We start from the raw sequence: 12096 nt of genomic DNA, 5'->3' as shown, positions 1-12096 counted from the left end.
CGGACGGGTAAATGCAGGTAGAACCAGAGCATCATTTGCGCAGAAGTTTCCCTTTTCTACCACACTCCGTTCCTGCTCAACCTACTAATTGCAATTTTAATAAAATTAGTACAAACTCCAGGTCTTTTCAAAAACTCCAGGGCTGCCTCTGTGGTAAGATGGCGCCTCTCTAAGACCTGCCTCTTCTTAGTGATGAGGAAAAGGCCATAAATCCGTTGTTGTTTATGAAAATTTACAACTTTGCAATACAACTTTATGAGTTGTTCGGTTTTTCCATTGGTCGTTGTCGGTCATGTGGATGGTAACCGTGAACATGAACTTTTTTATAATTTCCCTTGCGAGAATAGAGCCGCATTCTTTTGCTGAGCTCTGTCCTGCTTCGGATCTCTCTGGCTTTCAATCCCCATTTCATTTGTTCTTTGTAAGGCAATAGTGAACAAAGTGTGCGGAGGTTCGGCATAAGCAGCCGCCTAGAACACAGATCCGGGATGGCAATTTCCAGTTCCCCCGCTGGAAGGTGTGGCATATTGGATTCCAAGCACTGGCGTGGCAGATTTTCAACTTGCAACCTGGCTAATTTCCTGCTTCTTCTGGCACCAAAAGGAGGGCGATTCGTCTCCTGTGCAGCCAAAGCGACAGCTGTCAAAGTCGCAGGGGCTCCTGTGAGCCAGAACCTAAAAGGTGAGAAATGTATATGACACTACCGTAAGCAGGGATACATAGTTTAATACGCTTAAATATTAGACATGTGCAATTAAAGCAAGTGGAAATGTTAGCGGTCAAAAATAGACGTGGCTGCAGCTCGGTTGATTTCGACTTAACAAATGCATGCAAAAATATGCCTAAATAAAATGTCTACTTTCTATTATTTAGCGAGGAAGTCGCGGCTTTAATTTTTTTTTTTTTTTAATGAAGTTTATTTCTGGTTGCATTTGTCAGGGGGCTCTGTGACATGCGGATTATTTCCTAATAATTTAGCTTTACAACATCAATCCGAGGGGATTTTTAATTATTTTTTTTTTTCCCCAGCGTCAGGGAAAAAAAAATTCCCCCCCTTCAACATTAATTTATTTTTTCATTATTTCGCAGCATTAACTTAAAGTTCATTTGCGGCGGCTGAAATTTAGATGTGATTTATGTTTTAGCATTTCAGAAAAAAACCCGTAAGTCAGCACAATGTCTCCTGGCTTCTCCGGCATGTCCAGGCGAAAGGTTATTCTAGATGGGGGAAACAGCGCGGAATGTGTCTTTGATTTTCTTTATCAGATCCAGCGCTGCCTGCAAAACCCCTGTGCCCCGCCGTGGGTCCGTGGGAACGGCGTTCCTGGCGCTTTCCGCTGTGGGTAGCTTGGGCGCCTCGGCTGCGCGGAACGGATAAACCGATCCCAGCTCCGGAGATGGAGCTTTTGCTTCCCCCCCACACCCCCCCCTTTCTCTCGTTGTTGTGACTGTTACGGTGAGGCGCTGGGGCGGGGGGAGCGGCGGCTGTCGGGTTGGTGCCCCACGGTGTATGCCGGTGAGGGGGAGAGGGGCCCCGGGGACGGCGCCCCGGAGACACCCCCCTCCCAACAATTCCCCGCCGCCGCTCCCGCCTCCCCATGGCGAACGAGAGGCTCGAAGGGCTTTAAGTGTTGGCCTCGGCTGTGGTTGTGCTGCCGAGCTGATAAAGCATTGCATTTGCATTGCATTGCGGTATCCGCCGGACTGGAGCTGCAGTGAGCGCCGGATTATTTATTGCGGGGCAGCGGGTGCTCAGTGCTGCCACGGCGTGGCGGAACGGCGGAGGAGGGCGCGGAGCCGCGCGCGCGGGCCCTGCGAAGGGCAAAGCTGCTCGGGGGAAACCCAAAGAGAACACCTCCAAAATACAAAAAAATATAATAATATTAACAAAAAGAATTACATAATTCCGGCCAACCGTCTTCTACGAGAGCATCGCAACTTGCCCCCGGGCAAGATATTCCGGCAGGACCGGCTCTGCCCCCTCCCCTTCCCTTCCCTTCTGCTTCTACCGCGGTGTGTGTCAACTGTAAAATATCACCGGGGGAAGCTGGGGAGGAGCCGCCAGCCCCCCCCCGGCCAGGCTCCCGGTACCCCGCCAGTCTAAACAACGGTTCGCCTTGCCCAAACTGTTTGGATTAGGAGCTATTAGGTAAAGGTTGATTGTGGTGACGCTGCCGAGCATGAGAAGGATTTGTAAGTGGTTTTATATACGAGGAGAAGGAGGCTTTAAGCTTAAGAGGGTAACTGGCCCCGCACCTGTATCCGAGGGTGCCCGGGGCAGCCGGCCCGGTTTCGGCGGGAGGAGGACGGCGATGTGCTTGGCGGAGGAGGTGCTGGGGGTGAGGGGCATTCCGAAAACAAATAAAAGGCGGATAAAATCCGCGCATATTACCAAGTGTGACTTTGTTGCGGTGGCAAAAATGCAGCGGCTGGCTTTCTGCTTTCCAGAGTGGGGAAAAGGCGAAGGGAAACTGCTGTGAAATGTGCCCGGGCAGGGCATTTTCCCCGGCAGAGCTGGGGGGTCACAGATTATTGTACCTCGGGGTTTTCTGGGGGTAGGGGGAGGAGCGAAGAGGACGCCTGAATGTGACTGAAGCGGAGATTGCAGTGTAGATTGTTCAGCTGTCACAGCAACTACTCGAACACGACCCAGCCAGGCAAACGTGCACATTTCAGTCCTTTCCATATTATGGGATCAACGAAGAAATGTTTTTGCTGCCTGCGGTCGGGCTTGTGACAGTTTGGTTTGAGCGCAAACAATAACTTGAAAAAGAGGAAAGAAACAAAAAGAAAAAGAGAGGGTAAAAAGAAACCGGTCTGTAACCGATGCTATAAAATGTAAATATAACTAAGCCTGGCGCGGTTTTTTAACTTTGGTCTCTGTGTGATGGATTAAAACCCCCCCATCCGGTCTCAACTTTTTAAAAGAGAGGCCGGTGGGTTTCGCTTGCCCCCAGTATTCATTTTCATGGTGCGTTTTCGTTCTGACCTGTGTTGGTGAAAATTTGCTATTTTAAAACCCCCTTTGTATTTAGCGTGCTGTGTGCTTGTCTGATGATGTTGTTTCCTTTTCGTAACTATTCACACTGAGTAAAAAAAGAAAGAACTTTTTCTGGAGAAGGCTGGCTTTCAGGAAATACACGTTTCCGAACTGACCTCCCAAAGCACGCAGCTAGTGAGCTGTAATTCTACCAGGTGTGTTTATGGATTAGCCTGCATGAAGAGGTTAAGGAAGTTGGGAAAAAAGGGGGAAAAATTGGAGGCAATCAACATCTGAATGTGAAAGTCCAGCTGGGACTGTGAACAATACAAACTATTGTGGAGCGATGGTTTAACTCACTACTGTTTTATAGGTATCGTAATCTGCCCCCGGAAATGAGACAAATAGTCTCCCAACAACAACAAAACTCTCTTTTGAATGCTGCTTCAGGAAACAGGGCTCTTACGAATGTCACTTTCCGTCAGAGGGCCTTTAGAATTAGGCTATTCAATCTGTTGTAATGGGCACGGATTATGAGTAAACACAGCTTGGAATGAGCAACCTCATGTTATCTGCAGGAACTGCAGGGTTATGGCTGAATTCAAAGCGCCTCAGCGAATTTCATCAGCACTGTTACCGTCCCTGCCCTGGGCCAAGAATTATATTTCCGCTATGGGGTAACTGCCATTGAAAAATTGAGGTGGAAATGCTTGTTTCATGTAGGTTTGTTAGGGGTTTTTTTCCTCCTCTTGAAGACACACATCCGCGTTTAATCAAATTATTCGGAGAAACAACGAAACCGATTGGTTTCTGCTGACTCATTAGAGGGGCTGTATTAATTAGGAATATTCCTACTGGTTCGTTTCTGAATTTGAATGTTTGATTCCCTTGGCTCGACTCTGGCGGGGGGGAACTCAGGGAGCAGAGACACGTGGAACTTTAGCTGGGCTGCTCAGGGAGCGCCGGGAGCCAGCCCAGCCCTTCCCGGGGCCTTCCTGGGCACTTGGTGCAAACCAAAAATCTCATTCTCCAGAAGACCACCATTTCCTACCACTGCCGAAACCTCCGCGTTAATTATGAGGGTGTTCATTAATATATGAGACCTCTTCCACGCAGGACGCGTTAGTTTCTCCCACGAAAGCTAGGTTCGGCGCTCAGACGAGCTCCGAAGGGAAGCCTCAGCGGAGTGAAAACAATGAAATAAATTTAAAAATCGGCTAAAACCTCCGGAATGCGGTTGTGGAATAGTGGTGGGAAAATTGAGAGAGGCTGGACCGTCCCCCCACCCCGTCCCGCGCTGCGTTGTGCGGCGCTCCTCTTCCCCTTTCGCGCGCTCCATCCACTCCAAACTTTCCCTCCGCAGCATCCACCGCTGCCTCCATCCTTCCCCCCCTTCATCATGTCCCCCTTCCTCCACCGGAGGGCCGGAGCACTTCGCCCCCCATCCCCACACGGCTACACGGCTCCCTCTCTTGAAAGTTGGCGGCCCCGTGACGGGCGCGTCGCCCCCCTCCACACACCTCCGACCCCCCCGCGGGGGAGGGTCTCCCCCCGTCCGCCGCTGCCACATTGCCTGGAATTATTACTATTATTACTATTATTATTATTATTATTATTATTACGATGGGGCTCCCTCCCGCCGGCGGGGCGGTGCCGCCCGGGGGCGCGGCCGTCCCCGCGGCGCTGCGCGGGGCTGCGCGGGGCGGCGCGGCGGGGCCGGGGCTGCCGGTAAGTTGGCGGCGCGGTGGCGGCGGCCCCGGGGGAGCGGGCGCCGCGCGCGCTCCCATTGGCCGCCCCGCCGTCAGCTGCTCCTATTTTCTGCTGTCGCTTTTGGCGCTCGGCCATCCAGAAACAAACCACTTCGATGACTCCTAATAGTTATCGCCAGATGTACTAATACACAACAAATCACAGTCCGGGCGAGGGGGAAGAGCAAATGAGTTCCTATTTCGTGAATCCCACTTTCCCGGGGAGCCTGCCCGGAGGCCAGGACTCTTTCCTCGGGCAGATCCCCCTTTACCCGGCGGGCTATGATGCTCTCAGGCATTTTCCGGCTTCTTACGGGGCAAGCAGCCTGCAGGACAAGACTTACACCTCACCTTGTTTCTACCAACAGTCCAACACCGTCATTGCTTGCAATCGGGCTTCCTATGAGTACGGAGCCTCTTGTTTTTATTCGGACAAGGAAATTAGTAGCGCCTCTCCCTCCAGCAGTGGCAAACAGAGGGGGCCCGGGGACTACCTGCACTTTCCTCCCGATCAACAGTACAAATCCAGCGGCGTCCAAGCCAAAATTGTAAATGACGAAGGCACCGACCGGAAGTACACGAGCCCTGTTTACCCCTGGATGCAGCGGATGAACTCCTGCGCTGGTAAGGCACTCGGATGCAATGGGGAAGGAGGTGGGGGGGTGTGGGGTGTGGGGAGGAAGGAAAAGTTTCTTTCCCCAAGATTTTTTGTTTTGGTTTGGTTCTTAGATAAAGTCCAGGCTGCTGGAGAGAAAAGGGTCCTGCAGGGCACTGTGTAACAGGAAACCTTCCCAGGTTATTTTAGACCTGGCACGTTGGCACCCTGGGATGGTGCCACCAGCTTGTGGGTTCACTGGTGGAAGTTAACGGGGAATCCTTAGGAAGCAGGCAAAAATAATAATAATAATTATTAACAAAAAAAAAAAAAAGGAAAGAAAAAGAAGTAAAAAAGAGCAAAACCAGCAGCAGAGCAGTTTTACCACTTTCCTAAAGCCACCCCACAGCCCCTGCTCCGCTTCTTCATTGTGTCAGAGGGAGATTCAGGGAATATGCCCTCTGTTCTGAGGATCCAATGCATTTGTGGCACATTCCTCCTCGCCCCCCTCCCCCAGCTCATTAGCCTGTAAGTATTGGAGATTGAGAGCACGTTTCTGGAGCCGTGGGCGCACTTCCATGGCATCGCATTTCTGATTTTCTCTGACTTAGGAGTGAACTTCACGTAATTGAACTATTCTGACCAGGAGTGGTGCTTGGGGGAAGAGGGGTGGGGGTTATGTATTGGGGTAGCACTTATTTTTAATAATCCCATAGTAAGACGTTTACTTCCAGTGTTTGTTAATGTCTTCCCTCCTCCCGAGTTTATGTTTGCTGGACTGTGGGTTGCATTTCTTTTTTGGAAGTTAAACTTTTTTAGCAAGACCTTTCTGATGCTGTTTTGCATTCGAGGGCAATAAATTCCGGAGCAAATGGCAGAGGCTGTGCTATGATCTTCAGCTGATGTATATAATTATACTTAAATCACAGCCCCTCTGTAGTCACAGCCATGGCAATAGAGCATGTTTCTGTAAACACACCCGCATATGCGTGCATACACGCACACACACACATGCGTGCAGCTCCACGGATCGCACACGTGTGCGTGTACATGTGTGTGCGCACAGGCTCGCAACACGCAGAGGATACACACTGCTCAGGGATTCACACGCGTGCTACCTACTGCATTTTGCCTGGGTCCACCTTAAAGCCTCTTCGTACCCCAGTTACCCCACCACTCTAAGCACGCTGCACATCCGCATTTACAGCTGGTCAGGCAGGAGAAAAGGAAAAGAGGGACAAAAAGAGAAAGAAAGGGAAAAAAAGCCTCCAGGAAACCACAGCAATTCTCACCCCCCACCCCCACCCCTCTGTGATTGTGCCTGCAAAAGGAGGCAGAATATACTAATCGCTCTTTCTGGTCTGAAATCACTGGGCCCTGTCCAATGCGATCATTTTGTCTTTACTTCTACAGGTACAGTATATGGAACTCATGGGAGACGAGGGAGGCAAACTTACACCAGATACCAAACGCTAGAGTTAGAGAAGGAATTTCATTTTAACAGATACTTAACCCGAAGACGACGTATTGAGATTGCAAACGCTCTCTGCCTTACTGAACGCCAGATTAAAATATGGTTTCAAAACAGGCGGATGAAATGGAAAAAGGAAAACAAATTCATAAATTCCACACAGCCCAGCAGCGAAGAAACAGAGGAAAAGTCAGGGGAGTAGAACCACGTTTAATAAACGCTACCAGGCCTTTCCTTAGCGCTTACTATTCCTATTATTTACCTTGTGTTCCTTCTGCTAGTAAAATCCTATAGGTTTGTCACAGTCTATTAATTCCCCAAAGGCTTGGTTAAAAGATGTACATTTGCAATCATCTGTGACTTTCTTTAATATATGTGGAAGTCCTAACTTTCGAGCTACAGGCACCTATGTACATAACCACCTTCCCAAAGCATAGACGGCGTTGCTTAAAGTCTTAGAGAAATGGCCCAGATTTTGAAATGTTTGTGGTGAGCATTTTTGTGTGAGTGAGTGTCCCTGGCGAACCTGTGTGAGAAGAGACCAGCGAGGGATTTTTTAATTTTTTTTTTTTTTAATTAACAGTGTTCATACTGTAGAAATACGAGAGATTTTAGAAAATGTTGGGTTTCTGTTTTTGCTAAGTCCCGCTACATCGGGCCGTCTCGTTGTGGTGTGTTTGGGAGCTTATGGTCTTCAGGGGAGGAAAAAAAGTTTTACGCATGTATAAGATATTTAAATAGTAAAAAGGAAAGAAAAAATCCTTTTTAAAAATCGTTCTATAAACCCCTGGGTATAATCTTGCAGTTAAAGCGAAGATGAATTGCAGAGAGATTTATTTTAAATGCCGCTAAACTGCCTAATGTGCACTACTGGTATTAAAGTAAAAACTCGGCGTTAAACTTCAGGGGAAGCGAGGGAAGAGGTTTCGAGGCGGGCGAATTTCTGTGGTTCCCGTTGAGCTTACACTGAGGTTTCGGTGAGCTCAGCTATACACTGAAGGGGCTTTGAATTATGGACTACATTTCTTGGGGCTTCGGGGGCTTGGGTCGATCTTTTTTATTTTCTTTACTTTATTTTTATTTTTATTTTTAATTAAAAGTGTCTATCATTAAGGCAGGGATCTTCTTCCTCGCTTGTGTGGTATCTTAATTCACATTCGCATTTCTTAGCACTGGAAACAAAAAATAAACAGATACTGTAGAGAAAAGTAGCTGCCATAAAAGGCTTCCACTTCGAGTTCTGTACAAGTAAAATGAGCGCAGCGAAAATATTAATATATACGTTATATCTATATTATGTTGTGTGTGCGTGAGTGTGCGTGTGAAGCTGTGTACAAATACACTTTTATATGCATCGAGGCTCTTTTGTTTGGAAGACAGCGCGATTTGGGCTACCGCTCTAAACATTTTAAAAGCCAAATCTGGAAAATACTAATGAAAAATGGCTACCGCCGCATATAGAGGTTTGGTTGGTTTTGTTGGGTGTTGTTTTTTTCCCGAGATGCGGAAAAATAGTGGCGGCCGTAAAGCCGCCAGGAATTTGACCCCCTAGTTGGAAAAACGCTGCACGATATTTATCTTTCATAGGTACCTGCCATTTCGCATCGGCAGGACCCGGGTGCCTCTCGAAACCGCCGGTACGGGAAAAAGCAGGGAGAAAAATAAACTAAAATATATATGTAGAGAGAGAAGGAACATAAGCGTGGCCAGCAGCTGAGGATGGATCACGCAGAATTTGTAAACTGGTGTAAATAAGCCCCGCACGGCGGAGAAAGCAGGCACAAAGCGGAGCGCTCCCTGCACGCCGAGCTCTCCGCTGGCCGCGGCGGGGGAGCCGGCCGCGCCGGCCCCACCGCCCCTCCGCCGCTGCCGGCTGCGGCATGCCCCGCTCCGCTCCGCTTCGCCGTCGGGGGCCGTCACCCCGGGCCGACCCTGCGGAGCCGCCGCCATCCCCCGCGCCGCCAGCGGGTGGCGCTGGAGGCCGGCTGACGGGCGGGCAGCGGAGGCGGTGGCGCGCAGCGGCGGCGCGCCCGGGGCCGCCCGCGCCCTCCCAGCTCCCCCACCAGTGCACGAGTTTACCTCTAGAGGTCATCAGGCAGGATTTACGACTGGACAACAAAAGCACGTGATGTGGAGCCGTACCCCATATTTGGGTGCCTACGTAGGAGGGAACCAAGTACATGTCCCAGTCATTTCCATAATTCATCATAAATTGTGCAAGGGTGCTATAGACGCACAAAACGACCAAGAGCCACAAATCAAGCACACATATCAAAAAACAAATGAGCTCTTATTTTGTAAACTCATTTTGCGGTCGCTATCCAAATGGCCCGGACTACCCGTTACATAATTATGGAGATCACAGCTCGGTGAGCGAGCAATACAGGGACTCCGGCAGCATGCACTCCGGCAGGTACGGATACGGCTACAATGGCATGGACCTCAGCGTCGGGCGCTCTGCTTCCACCCACTTTGGTGCCAGTGAGAGACCCCGCAGTTACCCGGCCAACACCACCTCTGCCTCGACAGAGCCCAGGTACAACCAGCCCGCGACGGCTTCCCACTCGCCTCCCCCCGACCCTCTGCCCTGCACCGCCGTGGCCGGTTCGCCTGTCACCAGCGAGAGTCACCACGGGGTGAAAAACTCCCTCGCCAACTCCACCAGCACTTCGTCCAATTCCAGCAGCAACACGCACATCAGCAGGGACGGGGTTGGCACCTCGTCCGGGACTGAGGAAGACACTCCAGCAAGCAGCGAGCAGGCAAGTGCCCCGACCGACCAAAGCACAGCCCAGCCTTCACAGCCCCAGATCTACCCCTGGATGCGAAAACTGCACATAAGTCATGGTAAAGCAAATACCCTGTTCTTTCTTTATTTCTCTGGAGGAAAAGGAGGATTTGATGTAAACCGGGTGGCTGTGCCGAGCAAGGTCGGGGAGAGGGGGAGAGGAGGGCGTGAGAGCGGGCAGCCTCCGCGCACAGCACAAGTCTGCTCTCAAGGAAGCACGCTCCCTTCTCAGGGAGAGCCGTGTCCCCCCCCTCAAAAAGATGAAAAGAAATGTAAAGAACCCGCCCTGCCCCAGCAACCCAGCCCGGCCGGCTCCCAGCGCCGGCCTCGGCGGGCAGCGGGAGAGCAGCAAGCGCCTTCCCGAAGGGGCTCGGGAGCAGAAGCTGCTCCCGGCTCTCCTCTGGAAGGGGGCTCCTCCAGTGGGAACGGAGCGGCTGACCCCATTTATTTTGCCGAGCCATATTAAAAAGAGAATAGGAGAGGGCGAGGAGGGCAGTTTTCACTGCTGGGAAGCCGTAGGGAGGGGGAGGGGGGGCGAGTCGCCCCAAACTCCGGGGAGAGGGCTCGAGGGGAGCGGGGAAGCGAAGCAACTTTCCGCCCTGGGTACTTGCCCTGCCCTGGGTGCTGGGGGAGCAGCCGGGGGCTCGGCGCCTCCCAGAGCCTTCCCCAGCTCAGCCGTGGGAAAGGGCTGCATGCTTCAGCTTTGGTCTCCCAGCCCTGAAAACACAGCTAGCAGCAGAAGCATCCTCCAAAACAGCTTATTTGGGGAAGGTGGGGGTGTGGGGTGTTAGCCCTAAAAAAATGACCCAAAAAATCAATTAAAAAAAAAAATCGAACGCCAAATCCAAGCGAAAACTTACCGAAACCACCAAATCCCCCTCCCCCAAGCCTTTCCTAACAGGGGCTGGAGGAAGAAACTTGTTGAGCGTTTAGCCAAACCAGAAACAAAACCAAGCAGGACTGAGAATAACGGTCCGGGACGCTGGTAGCTGCAGCAAGTCACGAAAGATCCGAGTGGCTGCTGAGATTCTAAATCATGTACTTTTCTCTTCCAGACAACATAGGGGGACCAGAAGGGAAAAGGGCTCGGACTGCTTACACCCGCTATCAGACCTTGGAGCTGGAAAAGGAATTTCACTTCAATAGATACCTGACCCGCAGAAGAAGGATTGAAATAGCACATGCTCTTTGCCTCTCAGAGAGACAAATAAAGATCTGGTTCCAAAACAGGAGAATGAAATGGAAAAAGGATAATAAGCTGAAAAGTATGAGCATGGCAGCTGCAGGAGGGGCATTCCGTCCCTAAGCGTTTGATCAATTAAAAGTACTGAGCAGTATTAGCTGACCCTGCGTCTCATGTCAGTACTAAGTTGACTTTCTAAAACTTCCTTGTGTTACTTCTGTGAAGAAACCCTGTTCTTGTCGCCCTTATTCATCTTTTAATCATGAGCCTGTTTATTACCATTCTCTCGCGTGTATAAGTAGATCTGCTTTTATCGTACATTTCTTTGTCTTGAATGGCTTTGTCTTGAAAAAAATAATAGATGTTTTAACTTATTTATATAAAGCGAGCTGTGTTACTTGAAGTAACTGTTAAAACAAAACTAAACTAAACAAAAAAGAAGAAAAAAAAAGGAAGAAAAAAAAAAAGAGAGAGAGAAAGAAACCCTCCCCCGGTTTAGTACAAATGTTATGTGTTGCACTCAACCTGCTTAACTGTGCATGTGTGGTCAAGTGTTAATGTCTGTATAGCTCCAAGCTGTTAAAAATATTTTTATTCAAACTACCTATATAATTCCTGTGTAATTAATGCTGTTGTAGAGGTGAAATGATGAAATCAACTGAACTTGTCCTACGTGTAGTGAATAGTGAATCTGTGACGAAAACTGTGATTCCAAGCAGTATGTCCTTGCTGTGCCTTTGTATATGACTCTTTGCACGAACTCTTAGAAGTGGCTCTTATTAAGCGCAGCTTCTGTGATGTATGTTTTTTGTGAACAAAGTTACAAATATAGTCAAAGTCTGGCTGTTTGAGCAAACTGTGATCAGCTTTTTTTTTTTATTATTATTATTTGTTTTTAAAAAAACTTGACTGGAAATCAACAAAAAAATAAACTTTCTATTGTAAAGTTTTCGTGACCTGATCTGTGCAAAGCAAGAAGTTGTGCTTCCTGATTTGCCTCTAAAAAAAAAAAAAAAAAAAGAAAATTAACCCATTCAGAGTTTGTAATATTATTTTACCTGGCTCTTGCTGCACGGTGCAAATGGTAGTGCTGCGATTGTCCGCTACCATTATTTTTAGTTGAAAGTTTGACCACAAGTTCCTCATTACTGGTTTCTCGCTAGGTGAAAAGCTGCATCGCAGGACCACAATCAACACCCTTTGTGGGTGAATCAACTGTTGGATGTTTGCTGATGGTCGGAAAAAAAAAGAGAACACACACCCCATGTGCTTTGTTAAAACACGCTGCTAACTCCAAGGCGTGTTTGCATCGCTCTAGATTTTCTCCTGTG

At 49.3% G+C, this 12096-nt stretch overlaps 3 protein-coding genes across 6 annotated transcripts in view; all 3 read left to right on the top strand.

Moving 5' to 3' along the window:
- Nucleotides 1–353: 353 nt before the first annotated feature.
- The window catches only part of HOXA3 (homeobox A3), a 45036-nt gene continuing 33293 nt past the window's right edge, over nt 354–12096 (top strand). For 2 of the 4 annotated variants that reach the window (XM_030511523.1, XM_030511511.1), the window contains exon 1: nt 354–681. The gene's annotated coding sequence lies outside the window, so the exon portion shown is untranslated. The remainder of the gene's footprint in view (nt 682–12096) is intronic. The other 2 variants (XM_030511501.1, XM_030511542.1) reach the window with 2 other exon arrangements.
- Nucleotides 4823–11616, top strand: HOXA6 (homeobox A6). Its single transcript, XM_030511640.1, has 3 exons — nt 4823–5352; nt 6737–9641; nt 10638–11616. The coding sequence occupies exons 1-2, from the start codon at nt 4917–4919 to the stop codon at nt 6994–6996; spliced, it is 696 nt and encodes a 231-aa protein (XP_030367500.1). The 5' UTR covers nt 4823–4916; the 3' UTR covers nt 6997–9641; nt 10638–11616.
- On the top strand, nt 6769–11616 carry HOXA5 (homeobox A5). Its single transcript, XM_030511630.1, has 2 exons — nt 6769–9641; nt 10638–11616. The coding sequence occupies exons 1-2, from the start codon at nt 9077–9079 to the stop codon at nt 10886–10888; spliced, it is 816 nt and encodes a 271-aa protein (XP_030367490.1). The 5' UTR covers nt 6769–9076; the 3' UTR covers nt 10889–11616.

The sequence above is a fragment of the Strigops habroptila genome, chromosome 1 (genome assembly GCF_004027225.2).
Source record: "Strigops habroptila isolate Jane chromosome 1, bStrHab1.2.pri, whole genome shotgun sequence".
Taxonomy (NCBI): domain Eukaryota; kingdom Metazoa; phylum Chordata; class Aves; order Psittaciformes; family Psittacidae; genus Strigops; species Strigops habroptila.
Note: the sequence above shows the minus strand (reverse complement) of the source record. Positions and strands in the feature narration are given on the sequence as shown.

Excerpts from the sequence above, each read along its gene's own strand:
- HOXA6 (XM_030511640.1), top strand. The coding sequence starts at position 4,917 with ATGAGTTCCTATTTCGTGAATCCCACTTTCCCGGGGAGCCTGCCCGGA. Across the intron at positions 5,353-6,736 it reads GCGGATGAACTCCTGCGCTG|GTACAGTATATGGAACTCAT; the intron begins GTAAGGCACTCG and ends TTACTTCTACAG.
- HOXA5 (XM_030511630.1), top strand. The coding sequence starts at position 9,077 with ATGAGCTCTTATTTTGTAAACTCATTTTGCGGTCGCTATCCAAATGGC. Across the intron at positions 9,642-10,637 it reads AAAACTGCACATAAGTCATG|ACAACATAGGGGGACCAGAA; the intron begins GTAAAGCAAATA and ends TTTCTCTTCCAG.